Genomic DNA, 25,201 nt, shown 5'->3' with positions numbered 1-25,201 from the left:
GTCATTTCTGGATCCTTCCTTCAACTCGATTGTTTTTAATTCAAACCATTTGTGTGCTACTCCCTGAAAAGAATACAGTGGAGCACCCAATCCCCTTTCTTATTGTTTGTATATATTAAATGTTTACTCCATCTGTATGGAATAAAGTTACATAAGATACAGATGTTGGGAACCACCTACATCCTAATTCAGCAAGAAAAACAAAACTCCCTAAAAAAGAAAGAAAGTAAATTGGCAGTTACATTTAGATGGGTGCAATTTCTCAGAAAATATAACTGGGATTGTTTTTATAACTTACTTTTTGAAGAGGATCTGTGACGAGTTCCCAAATAATCCATCCAAATGTAAGCAACGGGGGGAAATGAACAAATAAAGCAACCAATTGAGATTATCTAAAAAGTACATTCTTTTCCTTCTTCTGGACACAGATGGAAAGGAGTGGAAATTTTGGTGCCATTACGTGAAGGGTTAATACCACTTTACAAGGCCTTGGTAAGGCCACACCTGGAATCCTGCATCCAGTTTTGGTCCCCATGATGTAAAAAAGATGTTGAGACTCTAGAAAGAGGGCAGAGAAGAGCAACAAAGAGGACTGGAGGCTAAAACATATAAAGAACGGTTGCTGGAATTGGGTGTGTCTAGTTCAGCGAATAGAGGGATTAGGGGTGACATGATAGCAGCCTTGCAATATTTGAGGGGCTGCCCCAAAGAAGAGGGAGTCAAGCTATTCTCCAAAGCACCTGAAGGCAGGGCAAGAAGCAATGGATGGAAACTAACCAAAGAGAGAAGCAACCTAGAACTAAGGAGAAATTAATCAATGGAACAATCTGTCTCTGGAAGTTGTGGATGCTCCAACACTGGAAGTTTTTAAGAAGAAATGTCTTCAAAGAAAAACAAGAAAGTCCCGTTGCTTCCTGAAAAAGCATCTTTGGGATAACTATGACTGAGAGTCTCCATAGGCATTTGTTGTTAATTGCGAAGTCGTGTCTGACCCATCGCGACCCCATGGACAATGTTCCTCCAGGTTTTCCTGTCCTCTACCATCTTCATTTATAAAGTGTTTAGCTTGCAGAAATGAAGCCCTTCGTACAGCGATAGCTCCGTCTTCCTTTTGCAGCTTAGAGCCCAGATTTTCAGCTTTCCGGCTGATCCCATCTCTTTTGTTGGCAGCCTTATGACCTCACCTGTGAATGTTCCCACTCATCCTGTAAACTGCTTATATTGCACGTAGGAAATCATCGATAGGTATGCACGACTGTGGGAGAAAGATCCGTTCTTCTATGCGGTAATAATGGTCAATAAATCTCGGCGATTACTGGAATTAGAATAAAACCCAGGAGCTGTACAGACGGGGATAGATGTTGCAGGATGGTTCACCACGACTGCCTTTTGTTGTTGTTGTTGTTCAGTCTTCTGGGCTGTGGTGTCTAACCTGTGTTTTTTTTCTTGGAGGGGAAATATCTGTGGAGATTCTCAACCATCCAGGTCTTGGGTGTCTCAAAGGTGCTTTATTTCCAAAAGGCAATTGGACTTCCTTGCGTTTTTTTTTCCTTTGAAAAGGGTTTGCTTCTTATCCAAGAGGCGTATAATAATAATAATAATAATAACAACAACAATAAGAAGAAGAAGAACAATGATGAAGATGCACTGAAATTAGTATATCAGGAAGGCTTACTGACTACTGGAGGACCAAACTGGCCTACAAGAAAGACCAAATGAAGAACAGAATAGAGGCATAGGAAGACAAAGCACTACATGGCCAATACATTAAAAAAATAACCGGGAAAGCAGATAATAACAAGACCTGGCAATGGCTAAGAGCAGGAAAATTGAAGAAAGAGACCGAGGGACTAATTCTGGCTGCACAAGACCAAGCCTTAAGGACACATGCATATAAAGTCAAAATTGAGAAGACAGCAACAGATAGTAAGTGCCGCCTATGCAAAGAAGCTGAAGAAACAGTGGACCACCTGGTAAGCTGTTGCAAGAAGATTGCACAGACTGACTACAAACAGCGGCATGACAAAGTAGCAACAATGGTGCATTGGAAGATCTGCAAAAAATATCATTTGTCTATAAGCAAAAACTGGTGGGATCATAAAATAGAGAAAGTCGTAGAAAATGATAAAATTAAACTGCTCTGGGACTTCAGAATTCAAGCAGACAAGCACCTGCAACATAACACCCCAGACTTAACAATTGTCAATAAGAAAGAAAGTCTGGATAGTGGACGTGGCAGTGTCTGGAGACAGCAGAATAGACGAGAAAGAACTGGAAAAGATAACAAAATACAAAGACCTACAAATAGAAATAATAAGACTGTGGCAAAAGCAAGCAAGGGTAGTACCAATAGTAATAGGCTCCTTGGGTGCAATCCCAAAACAACTGGAGCACCACTTGAACACCATTGGCATTGACAAATTCGCTATTAGTCAATTGCAAAAGGCAGCCTTACTAGGAACTGCTTCCATCCTGCGACGATATCTGTAATACCATCAAACATCCACATTTGCCTATCCCAGGTCCTGGGTAAGGACTCGATAGGTATACAAAATGCCAAATCCAGTCTGAACATCTGGCTGACTGTGCGATGATCCATAATAATAAAGTTGGAAGGGACCTTGGAGGTCATCTAGTCCAACCTGCTGCTCAGGCAGGAAACCCTATACCATATTAGACAAATGGCTGTCCAGTCTCTTCTTAAAAACGTCCAGTGTTGGAGCATTCACTGCTTCTGGAGGCAGGTTGTTCCACTGGTTAATTGTTCTCACTGTCTGGAAGTTTCTCCTTAATTCCAGGTTGCTTCTTTCCTTGCTTAGTTTCCATCTGTTGCTTCTTGTCCTGCCCTCAGGCGCTTTGGAGAATAGCTTGACTCCCTCTTCTTTGGGGCAGCCCCTGAGATACTGGAAGACTGCTATCCTGTCCCCCCCTAGTCCTTCTCTTCATTAAACTAGACCTACCCAATTCCAGCAACCGTTCCTTATATGCTTTAGCCTCCAGTCCCCTGATCATCTTTGTTGCTCTTCTCTGCACTCTTTCTAGAGTCTCAACCTCTTTTTTACATGGTGGTGACCAAAATGGAATACAGTCTGAAGAATGAATTCTGAATTCTGACATTTTCTTCAAAGAGAAATAAAGCCAAGAAAGTCCAGTTGCTTTTTTTGGGGAGAAAGCACTTTTGAGATGTCTGTAAGGGGCAGTACTCTCCTTGAATAAATGATTCTTAGAGACAGTTCCATTTAATATCTTAGATCGGTGTTTTTAAGCCTTAGCAACTTGAAGATGGGTGGAGTTGAACTCCCAGAATTTCCCAGCCAGCTGTGCTGGCTGGGGAATTCTGGGAATTGAACCTCACCCATCTTCAAGTTGCTAAGGTTGATCTCGATTAAAGGCCTAGATTGGTTCTAAACAACACAATCTACCATTCAAATATTAACCAGGTCTAATCCTACTTAGCTTTGGGGGATCAGTCAAGACAGAAACGAGAAACGTAGAATGTCTTGGCATCACATTTTAGACTTGTGCTTCTCATCTTAAAGATGGGTAGACTTCAACTCCCAGAATGCCCCAGCCAGTGGGCTCATTTACAAATTCTGGTAGTTGAAGTTCACACATCTTCAGGATTTTCAGAGTTAAGAATACTGTTAAAGGAGGTATTCATGGGGTGGGAGAAAACTGAGGTAGCCTGTGCGGTGCTGAAAATGTTGAAGCAAAATAAGCACATTATTACCCTAACTACTCTTTTTTCTAAATATATATGTGTATGTGTGTGTGTTAAAATATTAGGAAATGGTAAAAGTAGCAATCCTAGAAGAACAAAAGAAAAGTGAAAAAGCTGTAGAAGAAGCTGTGAAGCAAACGAGGGAAGAATTGATGGAATACATCAAGGAGCAGAAAAGAGTAAGTGATATCTTGAAGACAAGAGTGGTCCCAATTTTGGAGCTGGAGAGAATTATGCAAAGAGTTGGCTCAAAACCTGCTTAGAATTGCTAGATGGCTTGGTTGGGTAGGTGTCCGTGAGAATCAAGGACGATTCACCAGATGTCTGACCTGACTCAGAGATATTTTCTCAAAACAATATAATTGTACCTAATTGGGTATAATGTGACCTGTTCATGGATGGGAGGAGGAATTCTATACTTTTACTAATGGGGCTTGGGCTTGTGTTTACCAGAACTGGTTAAATGTCAAGGTTCTGACTGACGAACCCAACCAAGCAAACACCTTCAAGATATTCCAATTTCTTAATGTAAAACTTTATTGAGTACATCATTTTGGCACGTATGAAAGCAAAACTATATCTATCTATCTATCTATCTATCTATCTATCTATCTATCTATCTATGCTATTGCTTTGCTATTGCTATATCATCTATCTATCTATTTCTATCATCAATCTATTCATCTATCATCTGTATCATCTATCTATCTATCTATCTATCTATCTATCTATCTATCTATCTATCTATCTATCTATCTATCTCTATGCTGTTGCTATTCCTATATCATCTATCTATCTCTATCATCAATCTATCTATATCATTTGGCTATATCATCTGTCTATCTATCTATCTATCTATCTATCTATCTATCTATCTATCTATCTATCTATCTATCTATCTATCTCTGCCATCTGTCTGTCTATCTATGTATTATATGTCTGTGTCTGTCTGTCTGTCTATGTATCATGCATGAGAATTCACCCACACACAAACACACATAGACGTGCATGCACATCCACGCACACAGATAAACACAGAACAAAATGTTAATGAAATGAATATTAGAACAACTCCTACATCTGCCTACTTAGGTAGGTAAGAAAATATCTAGAAGTGAAAAACCAAATTCCAAAAATCCAGTTCTGAGCCATGTATACTCTCTACAATCCCCCCCAAATTATGTGTAAAATTAAAGTTGCTCTATGCTGCTTCACGCCAAGCTAAGTAAAACATTTCACAGAATTTCTGGAAAAGCTTCAGACTTGGCTGTTGCCAAACCTGTGGTATTAAGGAAATATTTTGTTGTTGGGCAGCCATTAATGATGCCTTCTTAAAAAACAAAAATCATTTTGCGTTAACGGTCAAGGGAAGTTCATTTTGTTCCACGAAATCTATCTGGTTCCTTTCTACTTTGGGGGCGGGATTATCCGTTGTAAAAGAAGACCTTGAGAAACGTCCCCAGTTTATTTTTTTGTGATATTTGTGGTGCAGCTTTTCACTCTGCTGCACGGGTGGTCCTCTACGTCTGACCGTCCGTTTAGTGACTATTCAGAGTTACACTAGCACCGGAAAAAGCAACCGGTGGCTGTTTTGCACACTTACGTCCGTTTGCAGCATCCTCGTGCACGATCAAATTTTGGCTGCTTGACAACTGACTCGTATTTACGATGGTTGCACCGTCCCAGCGTCACGTGATCCCCTTTTGTGATATTCTGACAAGCAAAGTTAGCGGAGACCTTCAGAAAGGGGTAAACTCATTAATAACAGAAATACAAAGCTCTCTTATCTGAGATAGTCCACTCTCTAGTCCAGCGTTTCTCAACCTTGACCATTTTAAGGCTTGTGGACTTCAACTCCCAGAATTCCACAGCCAGCAATGCTGGCTGTGGAATTCTGGGAATTGAAGTCCACATGCCTTAAAATGGTCAAGGTTGAGAAACACTGCTCTAGTCCAGCGTTTCTCGACCTTGGGGACTTTAAGATGCGTGGACTTCAACTCCCAGAATTCCTTAGCTGGCTGGGGAATTCTGGGAGTTGAAGTCCACGCATCTTAAAGTTCCCGACGTCGGGAAACCCTGCTCCAGTCCATCATTGGCTCTTTCCAGATCTTACCTCGCTTTTCAGAACAGGATTGGCTTATATGCCAACTTCATGTCTGAATGACACACCTTGCTAGCACACACACACACACACACACAAAACATGGTTTGTACCACTAGAACGGACATATAGGCTTAGACACCAAGCCTCACAAGCCGTATCTGAATGTTCCTGCATAAACCCATGGCTTTACCCTTCTCCTGCCCCCCCCCCCCGGTCCTTTCGTAAATGCCCAAGGGGGCTCAGTCTAGTGCAGCGGTTCTCACCCTGTGGGTCGGGACCCCATTTGAGGTCGAACGACCATTTCACGGGGGTCGCCAAACAATGCAGTCCGCCATTTTTTTCCCCCTTTTCCTTAGCTGTGCTACTCCCTTTTATTCTATTGGCTTTTGAAAGCCAATAGAAGAGACTCTCTTGAATAGAGTCTAGTTCTATTGGCTTTCAAAAGCCAACAGGAATGGTCCAGGCTGTCTCTGCCCTGCTGAGCCCGCCAAAAGTCCCAGTCTGCAAACGGTGCTGCACCAGTTGAGTAGTCCTCGACTTGCGACCGGTTGAGTAGTCCTCGACGTACAACCGGTTGGGGGTCGCGGCATTAAAAAGGTTGAGAACCCCTGGTCTAGGGGTTTTGGTAACAAGTCCTAAAGTCTGGCACCTCTTTGGTGGGTGTTGGTATTTCATTCTCATGCTTGGGTCCCGTATCCGCCAGGCTCTTTCCAGGCTGGCACTTCCAGTTCCTTTCCTCCAGTCTATGGAGATTCTCAGTCATCCAGATCATATTGTCCCAAAGGGACAACTCATCCTTGTCAAAATTATTATATTAGTGAAAAGACCAGGCACGTCTGAAGCATTGGTCAGACCAAGTTCAAGCCATATCTATGTTAAGCCTTTCCCCAGCTAACGCTACTAGTTTTCCCAGCCTTTCTGTAAAGTCCCTATTGATGAATCTAACATTGTAACATCAGATTTGTAGGAAGTGTGGAAGATGGATGTGGTGCATGGATTTATTCTCTGCAAAAATGCCTGATTCCCTGCAAAACTCAGCCTGGATTGCAGATCTTACCAGCCACAAAAATACAGGGATGACTGTTTTTTTAAAAAAATTGGCCATTTATTGAGTGTTCTACTTTGAGACGGGGGGGGGGTCAACGAAGCCAGGAATAAATGCATATGCTTTGAGGAATAGTAGGCAAGGATTATGTTTGCACCCCAGGACCGGGTCATCCATACGGCCCAGCAAGTGACTTGTGTGTGATTTGCGTTATGTGATCATAATAGTCCTGACATCGTTGTGTCTTCCAAAAATGCCCTCCAGATGCTTTGAAGCCCTTGTGGTGAATTCCTGCACAGCCCTTGAAATCACAAGCTACTTTTCTATGGGACTGAGCTGATTATCTTCAACAGAATGCACTTCATCCTATTTTTTCCAAAACAACCACTTTAGCGTTCAACATCCTTTTAAAGTTTTTCACAGAACTTTTCCTCAAATCACGATATATTTTCATAGAACGTTCCCAATATATACTTTAGCAATCAAAGCAGGTCACGCATTTCAAAGTTAAAAAAAAAATGTCAAGTTTACCACCTTAATTAGGTTCCCCGCTGGCTTCTGGTTTTCCTCTGGACTCAGTTCAAAAATCTGGTTTTGACTTCCACGGCCTTAAATAGCTTGGGACCAGACTAGGCAAAGGACAGGGTTGTGTGTGTGATTTAACAACTGGCAATCCAGTGGAGGATTCCCCCAGCTTTCAGACTTGGATAGAAGGCGGCCTTTGAGATTTTGGAGACTCTGCTTTAAACACCTGGAGGACGGGGTTTCCAAAGAGCGTAGCTTCTAAGTTCTAACGGTTGGTGTATTTTCTTTTACCTTACCTACTTTGATTTAGTTGTCAAGTGTGGTAGGATTCATTTATTAGCTAAATATCAAGAACTATGCTGGATGCTGCCATAGATGGGGTCTTCATCTCAAATGTAAAATTAAATGCCCTTGTAACCTAATCATCATCATCATCAGACAAGCACCTGCAACATAACACCCCAGACTTAACAATTGTCGATAAGAAAGACAAAAAAGTCTGGATAGTGGACGTGGCAGTGCCTGGAGACAGCAGAATAGAAGAGAAAGAACTGGAGAAGATAACAAAATACAAAGACCTACAAATAGAAATAGGAAGACTGTGGCAAAAGCAAGCAAGGGTAGTACCAATAGTCATAGGCTCCTTGGGTGCAATCCAAAAATAACTGGAGCACCACTTGAACACCATTGGCATTGACAAATTCGCTATTAGTCAATTGCAAAAGGCGGCCTTACTAGGAACTGCTTCCATCCTGCGACGATATCTGTAATACCATCAAACATCGACATCTGCCTATCCCAGGGCCTGGGTAAGGACTCGATAGGTAGACAAAATGCCACATCCAGTCTGAACATCTGGCTGACTGTGTGATGATCCATAATAATAATAATAATAATAATAATAATAATAATAATAATAATAAAAAGTTGGAAGGGACCTTGGAGGTCATCTAGTCCAGCCCCCTGCTCAGGCAGGAAACCCTATACCATTTTGGACAAATGGCTGTCCAGTGTCTTCTTAAAAACCTCCAGTGTTGGAGCATTCACCGCTTTTGGAGGCAGGTAGTTCCACTGGTTAATTGTTCTCACTGTCAGGAAGTTTCTCCTTAGTTCCAGGTTGCTTCTCTCCTTGGTGAGTTTCCATCCATTGCTTCTTGTCCTGCTTTCAGGCGCTTTGGAGAATAGTTTGACTCCCTCTTCTTTGGGGCAAACCCTGAGATACTGGAACACTGCTATCATGTCTCCCCTCTACTTTTAGACTACTGTAACACATTCAACATGGGGCTGGCCCTGGAAAGCATTTGGAAACTTCAGCTGATGTAGAATGTGGCTGCGTTGATAGCAATAGCAATAATATTTGGGCTTATGTACTGCCCAATAGTGCTTCACAACACTCTCTGGGCAGTTTACAGAGTCAGCCTATTGTCCCCCAACAATATGGGTCCTCATTTTACTGACCCTGGAAGGATGGAAGGCTGAGTCAACCTTGAGCCCCGTCAGGATCGAACTTCTGGCAGTGGGCAGAGTCAGCCTGCAATATTGCATTCTAACCACGGCATCACCAGGGTAGAAAATGGTGTCCGATCTATGGCCTAAATAACAGCACTTCTGTGTGAGCTGCATTGGTTACCGATGTGTTTCCAGGTGCATTTCAAGGTGTTGTCACTTTTAGCGGGGTACCTGAGGGATCACCTTTTTCCAAAAGTCAGTGCCTGTCCAACCTGACGTATCGCAATGGACAAGTTGCAAATCCTGTCAGTCAAAGAGTGTCAACCGCAAGGATCAGAAGATGGAGTTTTTCTGCAGTGGCCCTTACTCTGTGTAATATTTTTCTCTTGGATATATTTGAACGGCCCCAACCTTGCTAGCCCAACCTGGCTACATTCTGGGATCCAGTTTCTTAGTTGTCTTGCTAACGGGCCAAGCATCTCGGCTGCTATGTATATTTATTTGGATTGTTTTTATTGTTTTTTTATTGTTCTGAAATGTTTTAATGTTTTAATTATAATATATTTTTTGAATTGTAAGCTATCCGGGGCCGTTGACTGAGATGGGCAGCTACAGAAATTGACTGACTGACGCTCAAAAACTCAACCTAAACCCTAAACCCTAAACCCTAAACTAAACTAAACTAAAACCTAAACTAAACTAAACTAAACTAAACTAATAAATATGACTATAGTGGAGGAAATGTTCCAAGAGAATCCACATCCACCATGCATAAGAAATAAGCTATTTTTACATTTCTGCTATCCATCCAATCCCATTTTTATGCTTTCAAACAAATGCATAAAATCACCAAAATGTTAAAAAGCGTTCATTGGAATACTGTACAGACACCATTCTTAGCCCGCGTACGTTCAGAATTCTACATCTCCTTCTCTTGGTTGCAAAACAGCTTTCTCTTGACCGAATAACATTGGCAGTTCTTAATATTCTCAAACTTGGCTATCTTAGAAAGGTCTTACAGAAATATTTTTAGCTGCCTGCCCTATGCCAACAAAAGATGCAATTAATTCCTGTAATGACCACACAAAAAACATTATTAATAAGATCATTTAGTTGCTATGAACACGTTACAAGCAAAACAATGGCCGGCGTTAGAACTTGGGCGAAAGAAATTTGGAGAGGGAAAATGGGGACTCCTCCTATCCCCAAGAGCTCGGACTGTTCTGCATCGTGGGGGTAAGAGGTCTCCCCTCACTCATTTTTCATAGGGGGCAGGTGGCTACGGGCAGTGGTGGGATTCAAATAGGTGAACAACCAGTTCTCTGTCTGGATGTTGCTTCCGGAAGTCCATTCTGGGCCTGGGCAACAAAAAATTAGCTCCCCCATCCCTGTTGTTGTTTTTAGTTGCGAAGTTGAGTCCGACCCATCGCGACCCCATGGACAACGTTCCTCCAGGCCTTCCTGTCCTCTACCATCTTCTGGAGTCCATTGAAGCTCACGCCTCCTGCTTCAGGGACTCCATCCAGCCACCTCATTCTCTGTCGTCCCCTTCTTCTCTTGCCCTCCATCTTTCCCAGCATTAGGCCCTTCTCCAGTGAGTCCTTCCTTCTCATTAGGTGGCCAAAGGACTTGAGTTTCAACTTCAGGATCTGGCCTTCTAAAGAGCAGTCGGGGTTGATCTCCTCCAGGACTGACTGGTTTGATCGCCTTGCAGTCCAAGGGACTCGCAGGAGTCTTCTCCAACATCATAGTTCAAAGGCCTCCATTCTTTGGCGCTCAGCCTTTCTTATGGTCCAACTTTCGCAGCCATACATTGCAACTGGGAAAACCATGGCCTGGACTATACGCACTTTTGTTGGCAGGGTGATGTCTCTGCTTTTTAGTACGCTGTCTAGATTTGCCATAGCTCCTCCCCCCCCATATCCCCTTATTCCTTCCTCCCCACTTTTATGTCAGGATGCCATGGAAGCGAAGCAGGACTGAAGCCATCCGATGGCAGGCCTGACAGTTCCCGTCACACTGATTTCCCTCCTCGTCCCTCTGTAGCAGAACTTCTCAAGACCTTGAAACTTCTGACCGGGTGGAAAATAGGACCTATAGGAGTGCTGGTGAGGTCAGGTCAAGACTCCAAAGACTTGAAAGGAGAGGAGAGTGGAACAACCTGCCTCTGGAAGTTGTGGGTACTCCATCACTGGAAGTTTTGAAGAAGAGACTGGACAGTCATTTGTCTGAGATGGTGTAGGGCAGTGGTTCTCAACCTTTTTAATGCCGCGACCCCCAACTGGTCGTAAGTAGAGGACTACTCAACCGGTTGTAAGTCGAGGACTACTCAACTGGTGCAGCACCATTTGCAGAGTGGGACTTTTGGCGGGCTCAGCAGGGCAGAGATAGCCTGGACAATTCCTACTGGCTTTTGAAAGCCAATAGAATTAGACTCTATTCAAGAGAGTCTATTCTATTGGCTTTCAAAAGCCAATGGAATAAAAGGGAGTAGCACAGCTAAGGAAAAGGGGGAAAAAATGGCGGACTGCGTTGTTTGGCGACCCCCGTGAAATGGTCGTTCGACCCCAAATGGTTGAGAACCACTGGTGTAGGGTTTCCTGCCTGAGCAGGGGGCTGGACTAGATGACCTCCAAGGTCCCTTCCAGCTCCATTCTGATCTGAATTTGCTTTGCTCTGGAGTAGACCAGCCTTTTGAGCCAAGGGAAAAAAAATATGCAGGGCAGTTGACTTTGAATGGGGCTTGGGCTCTGGGTTGTATAACTTAACGTTTGGAAATAAGCCACGGCTGGAAATAACCTCCATAGATTATGCTTCCACAATTAGCTGCCGAAAACTCTTTGGACCAGTTTTGTGGACTCTGACTTGGTTTGTACCTGACTTTGCTTTTGTTTATGCCTTTTGGCTCTCTGACGTGTATGCTTTGGCCTGACTGAAGTCCTGGCCTGTGCTTCAAACACGTTTCTCCTTAACCCTCTGCCTTCTTCTTGTATTTCAGAAGAAGTCTTGGCCACCTCACATTCTTGGTTGCCTCCCTGCCCAGCACAGTTTACTTTGAAAGCCTGGGGGTGTGGGTTTTTTCCCCCTCTGGGGGCAGAAAGAGGGTCCACCACCAGCCACTCAGGAGCAGTGATGTCAACCACAAGCCTCTACCTGGATTCAGTAGGTCCTCAGCAAGGCTTTGGCTAAACTCTGGCTTATCAAATAAACCACCGTTGCCTACAGCAGGCTAAATGTAGCAATTGCCTGCAGCATACTAAGCCACAAATCGCGGGTGAGAAAACGAAACAGCCTGCTTCCACACAGATCCAAACGTAGATTCCAGGGCTGTCTATTTCAAGCCAATTTGCACCACCCTTAAAAAAAAATTAATGGGATAGTTCTGAAAAATTCATAATGGGTACATTTGCAGAGTGCTTGGTGTTCTCTGAGCTGATAGATAGATAGATAGATAGATAGATAGATAGATAGATAGATAGATAGATAGATAGATAGATAGATAGATAGATAATGATAGAGATAGATTGATGATAGATGTAGATAGATGATAGATGATATAGCAATAGCATAGATAGATAGATAGATAGATAGATAGATAGATAGATAGATAGATAGATAGATAGATAGAGATAGATGATAGAGAGATAGAGAGATAGAGTAGATATAGCCAGATAATGATATAGATAGATTGATGATAGATGTAGATAGATGATAGATGACATAGCAATAGCATAGCATAGCATAGCATAGCATAGCATAGCATAGATAGATAGATAGATAGATATAGTCAGATAATGATACAGATACATTGATAGAGATAGAGAATATATATATATATATATATATATATATATATATATATATATATATATATATTCTCTTTTCTTCTAATGGTTATTGATAGAATATATGTAGCTCAGAATTTAATTCTGGAGTCTTTGGTGCTCTCTGAGTTTGATGGTTTGCTTACCGGTGCTTCATTATGTGATTAGGTAACACCATCAGTGACATTTGTCAACTAGTTTGATTGGCTTCGTAATGCAATCCATAGAATTCAGAGGTGGAGAACCGGGGCCCCTTTATGGCTTGTGGACTTCAACTCCCAGAATTCCTGAGCCAGCTGTGCCTGCAGACTGGCCTGCAGGAGGAGGTGGGAGAAGCAGGCAAAAGTAGGGATGTATCTCAAAGCTTGCCCCCCACAGGGAAGAGACACACCCAGCAGTGACCATTGCTTCTGACGGTCCAGAGACATCCAATGGCCGGCAATGAATGCCAGCCCCAGATGGTCACCATCCCTACCCTTCCCTAGCTGCATCTCCATCCATCAAGCTTTCATCAACCTCCAGCCACTTGGAATGGGCTGGTCCTTTTCATGAGTAATTCACGTCCTTCCTTTTAGGACAGCTGACTTGAGTGAGGAAATAGGTCAAAAATGTGGGCAGGAATAAAGTCCATTAAAAAAAAAAAAGCATGAAATGTTTTTCGGATGATCACGATAATTTCCCTTCTAGTGTTTCATGCCTCAGCCTTCCCTCCTTCCGAGGTTGGTAAAATGAGGACCCCAATTCTCAGTAATTTATTAAAAGTATATGTTAGCCTAACTAGTGATGCTTGCCCTAAAAGAAAAGGATTAGTTTAATCCAGATGGTACAAAAATCTTAGAACAGTTCAGTTCCTTGACAAGCAGCTTTTCAGACCAGGGACAGGTTAACGGACAGGTGAGCCCCCCTACACAGTAATAATAATAATAATAATAATAATAATAATAATAATAATAATAATAATAATAATAATAACAACAACAACAACAACAACAACAACAATAAAGTTGGAAGGGATCTTGGAGGTCATCTAGTCCAACCCCCTGCTCAGGCAGGAAACCCTATACCATTTCGGACAAATGGCTGTCCAGTCTCTTCTTAAACACTTCCAGTGTTGGAGCATCCACCGCTTCTGGAGGCAGGTTGTTCCACTGGTTAATTGTTAATCAAATCCATTGGTTAACCGTTGTTCTGTTCTTAGACAGGCGCCCATCTAGGGGCATCCATGGAGAGGAGAAGGAGGCCTTTAAAAAGTCACAGCGGCAATCACACTTGTGTAAGTGAAGCCCCCTCACTATTTGACCTGCATCACACCATTCATCTATATGGCTGCCCTCTTCTTTGGCACATACGCGCATGGATGCTCAGAGCCTCTCCTTAAATTCACCCATAAAAACCCAAGTAGGGACTCAGAGGGTCTGGAGGGGCTCCCAAGTCAGTTCAAATCTGGCGGAAAGAGTTGCCGACAGGCGTTGTGTACGTTGCGACCTGACAAACTCTAAAACAGCAGCCTGGAATCAAGAGCTGAACTCATAACAATCCTGGCCCTTACAAAAAGGGCTGTCTGAATTTTAAAGGTTTTGCTGTTAAGCTAAGGACAATCCATTGTCAAAAGATCTGTTTTTTCTAAATAATGCTGCCTTGGCAATTTTCCTTTCTGCATTGTAGCGGGATTAGCGTGGACACCCCGACGCTGAACCCTGAACCAGTTGCCCCTCTCTTGTGGCCTTTAATCATGGATTTCTGAGATCCATCCTTAAGATTACGGGCTTTCTTTTTCTATTATTTTTAGGGCTTCTGCTATCAGTATTGGTGCGACAGATTCAGCCTGATTGAAGCCATTGTTAGGGAAAGAAAGAGCTGCTAAACATCGGTGCCAAAGGGAACGATAGCAAAATGTTACTGGAGGGTTTAAAAAAAAAAGGAATTAACTGGGAACATTTGCCAGTCAGCACAAAGAAACATGTCAGAAATATTATATTAAGCAAATGGGAATCGAACCGTTTCTGAAATCTAGCAGATTTTTAAGTGGGTTTGTTAATTTAGTGTAGGTTAATAGCTGGAGTGAGGCTGCCTAGGAAAATATATTTTGAGGAATAATTTTCCATTTGTCCATCGTGTAATTGGAGACGTATCACATTATTATAATGATTTGGAGAACCACCTGAAACTCCATCCAGATTTTTTTGCTTTAAAAAAAAAATCAAAATAAAGCTGTCACTCTTCACAGCTGCAGAAAAATAACACTGGGAATAAAAAAGTGTTATTTGGTTAATAAATATCCCTGAATTATGCCTTTGGATTTTCTCCCCTTAATTTCTCCTGGGTGCTGAAAACCCAGCAAATCTCACCAAATTCAAGATGGTGATTGCAACCGAGGGTATTTTGCTTCTAATATTCCCCCCCCCTTTTTTTGAGGGGGTAGCATCGCCCAAAGCACCATTAGATGGCTGAAACCCAAAATGCCCCACTGCTTGGCTTTCTTTGGCTAAAAAAAAACCAGAGACCCATCTCATCCTACTTTTAGATTATTTTTGGATGGTTCTCTGGGTACAGTATGAGCTGGGCTAAATCCATCGGCTGATTCTGCATAGATGCATGGATTTAAAGATCTTAACATCTTGGCAAAAACATTCTTGGACATGCTCTTAAACAATAGTGGGCCTTATTCAAGATGACAATGAGGGTGCTTACCGCAAGGGAGTTGAGGGTTTGGTGAACTGGTATAAGAAAAACAGCCTCGTTTGGAAAACCCAAAGAGATCATTATTGATTTCAGAAAAGGCAGGCACTGCCACACACCATCTATGCATTAATGATTCCCACGTGCAGGTGGTTAGCCGCATCAAATTCGTGGGTGTGCAGCTAACAAGTAGGCTGGCTTGGTCACTCAACAGCGAGACCCTGGTGAAGCGGGCACAGCAGCGCCTGCATTTTCTGCGCCGCACGAGAAAAGCACATCTTCCTTCCCCTGTCCTGACCACTTTCTACAGAGGGACGATCAAGAGCACCCTGTCATGTTGCATTATTGTCTGGTTTGGAAGCATCCCTGCTTCGGACAGGAAGGCGGTGCAGAGAGTGGTGAGGACAGCAGAAAAGATCATTGGCCATTCCCTCCCTCCCATCCAGGACATAGCACAGAAGTGTTGCTTGAGCAGGGTCCGTAAGATTGTCTGGGACACTACGCACCCTCTTCACAACCTGTTTTCTTTGTTAACTTCTGGGAGGAGGAGGTTTCATGGTATCCATGAAGATTCACTCACAGTTTTGTTCCGTACAGTATTAATCTTGTGGACTCTCAAGCTTCCCCTTTCCGCTATGTATCCAAGGTAGTTCCCACGTGCTTTATGTGGCTGGTAGTTAGCTTTAGTTTGACAAGATTCTGTCTATAGGTCAGGAATGATAATCTGCTTTAGAATCACAATGTGCCTTTCCTGGTTTTGGGAGCCTGGCACCTTGCCAGTCTTGATGGCGAGGGGGTCTTTCACCTGGACAGTGCCTTGATTAATATAATGTTGCTTCCCTGCTTATTTGGTGGTGGCTGCTGGAGATGGTTTCACGCTGCTTGTTTATTGATTTGTATCCAGCCTTTATTATCTTTACCAATAACTCAAAGCAAACATAAACAACAGACCCATTTTCCCCTCAACAGCCGTGTGAGGTGAGTTTGTCTGAAAGAGACTGACCGGCCTAAGATCAGCCAACTGCCTTTCATGGCTAAGGGAGGACTTGAATTCAGGGTCTCCCCGTTTCTAGCATGGTGCCTTAACCATTAGACTCAACGGGTTTCCTTCCGTGTCTTTCTTGGTAGCTTTTAAATGACGTCCCATTAGACTTTATTTCTGCGTGTTTCCTGATAGCACCAGGAACCCAACGATTCAATCCAGCAGCTCAACAAAGGACAATAAAATAAAAAAGTATTTTTTTAAAAAAAAAAATTGATCCTCAAATATCTGTTACAGTGTAGATGGAGGGCGGAGTGTTGTCAGTGTTTCCAAAAGACCCTGTGAGAAAGAACTGAATCTCCCTCAAAAATGCCTTTATCATTTATTCCTTTTTATTGGAGGGGGAAAGATTATTTCAGAAAGTAATAATAATAATAATAATAATAACAACAATAACAACAACAACAACAATAATAATAATAATAATAATAAAGTTGGAAGGGACCTTGGAGGTCATCTAGTCCAACCCCCTGCTCAGGCAGAAAACCCTACACCATTTCGGACAAATGGCTGTCCAGTCTCTTCTTAAAAACTTCCAGTCTTGGAGCATTCACCGCTTCTGGAGGCAGGTGGTTCCACTGGTTAATTGTTCTAACTATGAGGAAATTCCTCCTTAGTTCCAGGTTGCTTCTCTCCTTGGTTAGTTTCCATCCGTTGCTTCTTGTCCTGCCTTCAGGCGCTTTGGAGACTAGCTTGACTCCCTCTTCTGAGATACTGGAAGATTGTTATCATGTCCTCCCTCGTCCTTCTCTTCGTTAAACTAGACATACCCAATTCCAGTTCCTTATATGTTTTAGCCCCCAGTCCCCTAATCCTCTTTGTTGCTCTTCTCTGCACTCTTTCTAGAGTCTCACTTCTTTTTTATATCGTGGTGACCAAAACTGGATGCAGTATCCAAAGTGTGGCCTTACCAAGGCCTTGTAAAGTGGTATTAATACTTCACATCATCTTGATTCCATCCCTCTGTTAATGCTGCCTAGCACTGTGTTGGCCTTTTTGGCAGCTGCAGCACACGGCTGGCTCCTATTTAAGGGATTGTGGTGCTAGAATGATTAAAGCGCAGATACCGTACCAAACTTTTCTACTGACATGTAAAAAGGCATTTTTTTTTCTTTTTCTTCAAAAATAAAATACCTGCAACTTCCAAGTCTCCAACCAGATGGATGGAGGTCTATGGAAAAAGACTAGACGTTGCCTTTTCACTGAAGCATGTGGCTAATTCATAACAGTTCATTTACTTTGATGGCTCCTTTCTGCACGTCAGCTAATCTATGAAAGGCATTTGGTTATACGGATTTTTCAGATTCATCTATGAATGAATGATCTGCTATTAAGCAGAGGAATGAACCAGACAATTTTGGCGGATGGCCGCAAAAGGTTCATTGCAAATTATGAAAGGTTATTCAGTGACATCATTACTACTGAAAAGCAAACCACTCTTAAAGCTTTCAAGTCAATCCCTTGCAATACTTCTCTGCAGTTGATCAGGACAAGAGTACATGGTGAGAAGACAGCATACTAAAAAGCAGAGACGTCACCTTGCCAACAAAAGTGCGTAGAGTCAAGGCCCTGGTTTTCCCAGTTGCAATGTATGGCTGTGAAAGTTGGACCCTAAGAAAGGCTGAGCGCCAAAGAATGGAGGCCTTTGAACTCTGGTGCTGGAGAAGACTCCTGCGAGTCCCCTGGACTGCAAGGCGATCAAACCGGTCAGTCCTAGAAGAGATCAACCCCGACTGCTCCTTAGAAGGCCAGATCCTGAAGTTGAAACTCAAGTCCTTTGGCCACCTAATGAGAAGGAAGGACTCACTGGAGAAGAGCCTGATGCTGGGAAAGATGGAGGGCAAGAGAAGAAGGGGACGACAGAGAATGAGGTGGCTGGAGGGAGTCACTGAAGCAGCAGGCGTGAGCTTAAATGGACTCCAGAAGATGGTAGAGGACAGGAAGGCCTGGAGGAACGTTGTCCATGGGGTCGCGATGGGTCGGACATGACTTCACAACTAACTACAGCAACACATGGTGAGAATATCTGCCCAGGTCATCCTGTGGGATTGTCCTCTTCCATCCTAACCCTCAAGCATCAGCACAAGTTGTTTAGCAAATAAGCTGTGATGGCGGGACTTCCTGGAGGAGAATATTTGAAAAACATGACTGTGAGAACATGAGGGCATATTTTAGGTTATGAGGAAATGGCAGGGGCACCATCAAATCCAAGGAGCCAGAATGTGACCGTGAGCTGCTCAAGGTTATTTTTTTATTGCTGTGTGCCTATTTACAAGAATCTCAGCAGACTGACTGCATTCTTTCTTCGTGGGTGTTTGTGTGCGTATAAAGTTTTATTAGCTTATAGTCTACGATACAATGAAAATATAAAAGTAAATAGCGGTAAAGATGGGGAAGGGAAAAGGGAATAGAGAAGCGAGGTAAGGAAGAGAAAAACAGAAGGAAAGCTTCCAACTTCCTTTGGTGCAGCAAAGTAAAGTATCAACTTCAAACCTCGACTTTTTAATTTTACAAAATTGTCAAGGTAATGGTTTAATAGCTAACCAGCTTATGTAATGTATGGTGTATGATGTAATGATGGGAATGACTCAGCAGGGTCTGTGTCCCTTTAAGAGCCAGCTGGGTCTGTGTCTCTTTAAGAGCCTTGTATAAAAGGAAGGCTCTGCTACTGTGTTCTTTCTCTTCCCTTTCCTGCTGTAACTGCTGTGTGTTGGATCCTGCTGGATGAACACGTGTGTGTATATTGTTCCTGGTGTATGATATTGTCGATAGTGTAAGATAAACCACCATTTAATAATAGACCACTGTTTACTGTGTTTACTTCTGGGTTATCTCAGCGCAGTAAGACTGTGCACACTCCGACAAAAAGAATATAAGCTAGCCATTTCGATAACATCAAATCTATCTAATTGGTAAAACCCCAAATCAAAATTTCAATTTTTTTTTCCAACCTCAAGCACGAAGTCTAGAAGTGGTTTCCATTTGGCACTAAAAGTGTTCGTATTCCTATACTGACTGCATTCTCTTTGGAACAGCCAGATAAGGTTTCAGGGATTTGGGGGGAGGAAAGATCTGGGTCGCTTGCTACTATGCAAAAATTCTTAAGATCATCCCCCCCTTCACACCTTCCCCCATTCTAGCTGGAGACTCCATCACAGGCACCAAGAGAAAATGGCTGTCCCGGGGGAGTCTGTTTGCAAAATCACTCCCCTACTTAAAGGAGCAGAAAATAAAACAACGATTACATTGTGCAAAGGTACAGCGTTCCAATTAACTGCAATAAAATGCTGGCATTTCAAACAGTTTTAAGAGTACTTTTTATTCCAGTCTTAAACGGCATAACCTATTTTAAGAAATCCCTTTTTGGGGGGGAAAGCAAAAAAGGAAACGTGATGAGGCATTTCCTTGAAAATCGGTTTGATTTGACGCTTTTTGTAAAACAAAATAAACCCGTGTATTGTGCAAAAACATTTTCAAAGTTTTTACTTTGAAATGAAAACTGATTCTGTATGCGTGCCTGTAAGTTGTTGATCATTCTGTCTCTCCCCCATAAAATAATCCACCTTTTTTTTCTGCTCTCCTGCCTTGCAAAAAGTTATTGCTTTTTCACCAGAGTGTCAGGCCCAAAGAATCAAGAACAATACAGTATATATGGATTACTTCTGAGTTCTTTCATTATCTTACAAAGAACAGTTGCTGGAATTGGGTATGTCTAGTTTAACGAAGAGAAGGACGAGGGGGGACAGGATAGCAGTGTTCCAATATCTCAGGGGCTACCCCAAAGAAGAGGGAGTCAAGCTATTCTCCAAAGCGCCTGAAGGCAGGACAAGAAGCAACGGGTGGAAACTAATCAAGGAGAGAAGCAACCTAGAACTAAGGAGAAACTTCCTGACAGTTAGAACAATTAGCCAGTGGAACAACCTGCCTCCAGAAGTGGTGAATGCTCCATCACTGGAAGTTTTTAAGAAGAGACTGGACAGCCATTTGTCTGAAATGGTATAGGGTTTCCTGCCTGAACAGGGGGTTGGACTAGATGACCTCCAAGGTCCCTTCCAACATTATTAGTTTTATTATTGTTGTTGTTATTGTTGTTACTATTATCTACTTACTTACTTCGAGCTCCTAGAATCAAAGCTGGAAAGTTCTGTATTAGGTTCCTATGGATGGTGTCAGCCCAGTATCTTTATATATTCCAGCAAAACCAGATTAAAAGGTTTGAAGCAATCAATTGAATCCAAAATGTTAATGAAAGACTCTTGACTGTGTTCCAAACAACTGGGGGGCGAGGAGAAGGGTTGTTCAAAGAAAAGAAAGTCGTTTTATTAATGATTGTCATGTGTTTTTCTATTATGTATAATTATGAATGAAACCAAAGGAAAAAGTCATTCTAGAATCTCTGAAATTGTTTGAGAATCCCCAAGGAATCGTTTTATGAGTTCTGAGATCCCTTAGTTGTGGGAATTCAGTAGCAAAAAGATGATTAAAAAAAAAGACAGAGAAAAAAAAAGAAGGAAAAAGACATTTTCCACAATATTTTTATTTAAATTTCTTGCAGTTCTTCCTGAGAAACTTGAAACTCGCTGTCATGCAATGTGCCAAATTTTGGTGACGGGGAACAGGGAATCCTGGGTGTTAAAGTCCACACATCTTAAAGTTGCTGAGGTTGATCTAGAGATGATTTGAAATCTCTCTTTTGCAATAACAAAGCTGGTGGGTATAACAGCCTCGGTTTTGGTTTAGCTTTTAATGTTTGGAACCAGACATAATTAAGCCAACTATGATACGTTTACATTAGACCTTGCGCATTGCCCAACTTCTGTGCATTCACATGTGATGAGTTTAAATAAAGAAGAGTGTTTTTTTCCTTTGGACTTCCTTGCATTTTGCTTCATGTTTGCTTTTTCTCTCCTGACAGCTGGATCAAGTGATCCGTCAGCGAAGCTTTTCCAGCTTGGAATTGTTCCTCTCTTGTGCTCAGAAGCAGCTGAGCTGTTTGCTGCAGGAAGAAGTCACAGTGGCAGAGACAGCAGGACAGAATCCATAACGTTGATCAATTCTCCCAAAGGCCCTGGAGACCAGCTGGAGAACTAGGATCCATCAGCCGGTCACGTTTCTGTTTTGATTAGATGTTCAGAATGTACTGCAGTCCTTGTAAAGCTAACGGTTGTGTGAAATCTTGTCAACAGCTCCCACATAATTTTAACAAGAAATGCAGTCATTGACAAATCTCAGTAAAACAACTTATTCCCAGAGTAGGTACATTTGTCATTTACAAATCTTTTTTTTTTTTAATAATGTTGCACGGAGGGCCGCATTGCTTTTATTATGGATGTCATACTTAACTGGCATTGATCAAGAGGAATAAAATGATTGTTAATGCCAGAAATAGAAGGAGAGCATCAGCTCTCATCCAAATTGAAGACACTAATTGAAGACGTTTGAATAACAACTGGAATTGAAAAGCCTTATTATTTATTTGCATCTGTTCCAAAAATGGCCTGTGGCGTTCTCTGCTTTTGTGCCTTTTCGTGGAAAAAAAAAACGCACGTCTTTTCAGTTTTGTAGTTCGTCTTAAGACGTCCTCCAAGCTGGGAAACCCAGATCTGCTCAATTATTAGTTCTCTTGTTCATGCAAACGTTAAGATTATCGCCTTAATTCATGCAAGGAAATAACAATACTTGAAAGCAGCAACAGGTTTGGGAAATTGTTTAGTAGCTGTAAAAGCGACTTGAGAACTTGAAGACCTGTGCATTTCAACTCCCAGAATTCATTCACTCCCAGAACCCATGCTTTCTGGGGGATTCTGGGAGTTGAAGTCCACGCATCTGAAAGTTTCCAGGGTTGGGAAACCCTGCTGTAAAGTACAGTATGGTCTGTAAGGTCAACAATGTCCCTTAGATCAGAGGTCACCAACCTTTTCATGCTGGCAGCCCGGAGGGAAAGGGAGCAGCTGGGAAATTTGTGTGCACAAAAAGAGGGCCACGTGCATCCACACGGCGCTAGGGACCCCATTTGCGCAGATGCTAGCTGTTGCCGCTAGCTCCACGCACATGCGCAAACGGGTCCACTACCCGGTGGCCAGTAAGCCACAGCCCAGTAGTAGGCCATGGCTCATAGGCTGGGGACCCCCTGCTTTAGATTGTAAACTGAGTTCCATGAAACTTTCTGATTTCTCATGACATGGTGATTTGTTGAAGATTTGAAGAAGATGTTGAATGTTTTAAGCTAGAGGTCCTCAACATTGTAGTAAAATTCTAGTGATAGCGCCTCCGAGGGCATCGGAGGCATAGAGGATGAGTTGGCCTCTGCCTGGTATGTCCACACCGGCTTTGAAATGACGCAATCAACGTACAGAAATGGAACACTCTCTGAAATTTCCACAGCTTTTTGCCGATGTGTAAAAGGAACGGAGGAGCTAGTAGTGATGTAATTATTCACTTTGGGGTATACATTTTAATTTTTTCCCCTGCCTTTCGCAATACACTACATGTTAACGATTTACAGGATGAAATAATTGAGCCACTTTTATGCTTGTTACTGTGAAAATCATTCTTTACCAAATAATCCCGTGTCCAGTATATTTCTTCAGGGAGTCTTTTTAAGGGTATGTACGAAGTGTGTTTGTGTGTATGCGTTTTCTTCTCTGAACTCTGAACCCCCACCTGCCAAGTTCACTTTGTGCTACGGCAGGCCACATTGGGTGAGCAAGAGCTGGCATGCAACGGTCAGAAAGAGTCCTGCGTTGCAGGTCCACCCAAGAATCTCCCAGGGATGAGTGAACAGTTGGAATAAGACGATGGAACCACAAGGTCTTGTGCAGGATCCTTTCCTGAGCTAATTGGGAGGATCTTGATGGTGCCATCAAATTTCACAGTGCTTCTAATACCAACATCTGTGTAGAGATTGTTCAATAAAGAGCAGTTCAGGACTTCATTTCCATGACAGTAACTATACTGAGTTTTCTGTGAAATGGATTTGGTAACAGGAACGGTAGAAAAGAAAGCCCTGGCCTTCAGAAAACTGCAGGGGCTGTAGATATTAGGGTACTTTGCTTCATCCTTGACCCAACATCTTCAGACTTTATATGTCCTTTAGTAGTCAGCAGGCTCCTGAATCTGGCCACCTCTCTATAGTCAAAATGAAGGATTCCAGGTATACAGGTCAGCGCAGTGGTGAGAATGCGGTATTGCAGGCTGACTGCCTACTGCCAGAAGTTTAATCCTCACCAGCTCAAGGTTGACTCAGCCTTCCATCCTTCCGAGGTTGGTAAAATGAGGACCCAGATTGTTGGGGGCAAATAGGCAAACCGCGTAGAGAGGGCTGTGAAGGGGTATATAAGTCTAAGTGCTATTGCTATTTAAGCTGTGGCAGCTCAGTGGCAGCTCAGTGGTGAGAATGCAGTACTGCAGGATGACTCTGCCTATTGCTAGGAGTTTGATCCTCACCCGGTCAAGGTTGACTCAGCCTTCCATCGACTCAGCCTTTTACCGACGTTGGTAAAATGAGGACCCAGATTGTTGGGGACAATATGCTGACCCTGTAAACCAATTAGAGAATGCTGTAAGGCACTATGGAACAATATATAAGACCCAGGACTATGATGTGTCTGCTAATATTGCTTTCTGTTTTTTGCCGGAACTCATCTTTTGGAAATTTACCTCTTTCTTTAACCTGGTTGACAATTTTTTTCCTGTTCTTCCAAGATGTAACATTCTACATAAGATAAGAAGGGTTTGTGATGGTTTCTCCGCTTTGGAGACGAGGATCTGCAAGGTGGATCAAAATTTCGAATTATGGACTGTCCATCCAGATTTATCCCTGTTTCTACACACTTTGATTGTATGGACACTGATGTATTCGTGAACTTTTTGACTTTCCCTTTGAAATAATCCTGTTTGGATTTAGTTCCAGATTAATTAGCCAGAAACTCAAGATTCATTTGTTGGACACCAATTCATCCCCTGACTTGACATTATTATGTTTGGTTGCACAATCAGTCAGATGTTTAGATAATAATAAGAAGAAGAAACATGCAGGACAGATAAATGTTTTGCAGTGGTACATACTGTGCGTGCAAATTGCAGTTGTGATCTGCATTTCCTCTCTGTTCCTTTCTAGGAGAGAAAAAATGCAGAGGCCCATAAAACTGTCCTAAAAAATAGCAAGTGTTCTGGGTAATTTAGAACATCGTCTTTTTATAAGGAATCCAACATTTGATTTGAAGCTGCATTTAGAAAATAAAATTTTGTGGTTTTTACCTCTCTTGAAGCCATATTTATTTTACGGGGAGTGTTTTTACATTCATGACATTGTTTTGAGGGGAATAATTTTCTGCAATAACAGAAGCCACCTTCCCCCTTTTTTTTTCCTGCCTTGCAAACTGTCTCTAAAGAAATAGATATTTTAATACGTGCCAGCTTGGGATTTATTTGTTTTTTTTCATCTGTAATTCTGCATATTTCCGACTTCCTTATAAACCCAGCATTTTTTCCATTTTTTCCATTGTGCTTCGTGATTAACGAGGCACAGGAATGTCGAAGCATAAATAGTTGGGCTATTCTATCTTCCCCCCCGTGATATTTTAACTGCCACTTTGACAGTTGGTTCTAAGAAAAGTAACAACGGGCAGCAGCAACAAATTGTGGGGTGAATTTGTCTCTTGACCACACGCAACTCTAGCACAGCACACAAATACATACGGAAAGTTCTCGCTAATTTCTCGCTGAGTTGGAGCATAGACTTGACCTTGCCAAAATATACTGAAGGCTCGTCTGTAGAGAAATGCAGAGACGCCCCATTGGAAGATCACTT

At 42.4% G+C, this 25,201-nt stretch overlaps 1 protein-coding gene across 2 annotated transcripts in view; it reads left to right on the top strand.

Annotated features, from left to right (window-relative positions):
• The window catches only part of CCDC91 (coiled-coil domain containing 91), an 86,386-nt gene extending 61,739 nt beyond the window's left edge, over window positions 1-24,647 (top strand). For both annotated transcript variants that reach the window (XM_039354563.1, XM_039354562.1), the window contains exons 12-13: window positions 3,787-3,900; window positions 21,305-24,647. In XM_039354563.1, the coding sequence (XP_039210497.1) occupies window positions 3,787-3,900; window positions 21,305-21,433 (243 nt within the window). In that variant the 3' untranslated portion in view covers window positions 21,434-24,647. The remainder of the gene's footprint in view (window positions 1-3,786; window positions 3,901-21,304) is intronic.
• The last annotated feature ends 554 nt before the right edge of the window (window positions 24,648-25,201 follow it).

Source organism: Crotalus tigris, unplaced genomic scaffold, assembly GCF_016545835.1.
Source record: "Crotalus tigris isolate CLP2741 ecotype Arizona unplaced genomic scaffold, ASM1654583v1 scf7180000018563.1161478300:1536566, whole genome shotgun sequence".
In the NCBI taxonomy this organism is placed as follows: Eukaryota; Metazoa; Chordata; class Lepidosauria; order Squamata; family Viperidae; genus Crotalus; species Crotalus tigris.
The sequence above is the reverse complement of the archived record's forward strand: the minus strand, read 5'-3'. Positions and strand labels throughout refer to the sequence as shown.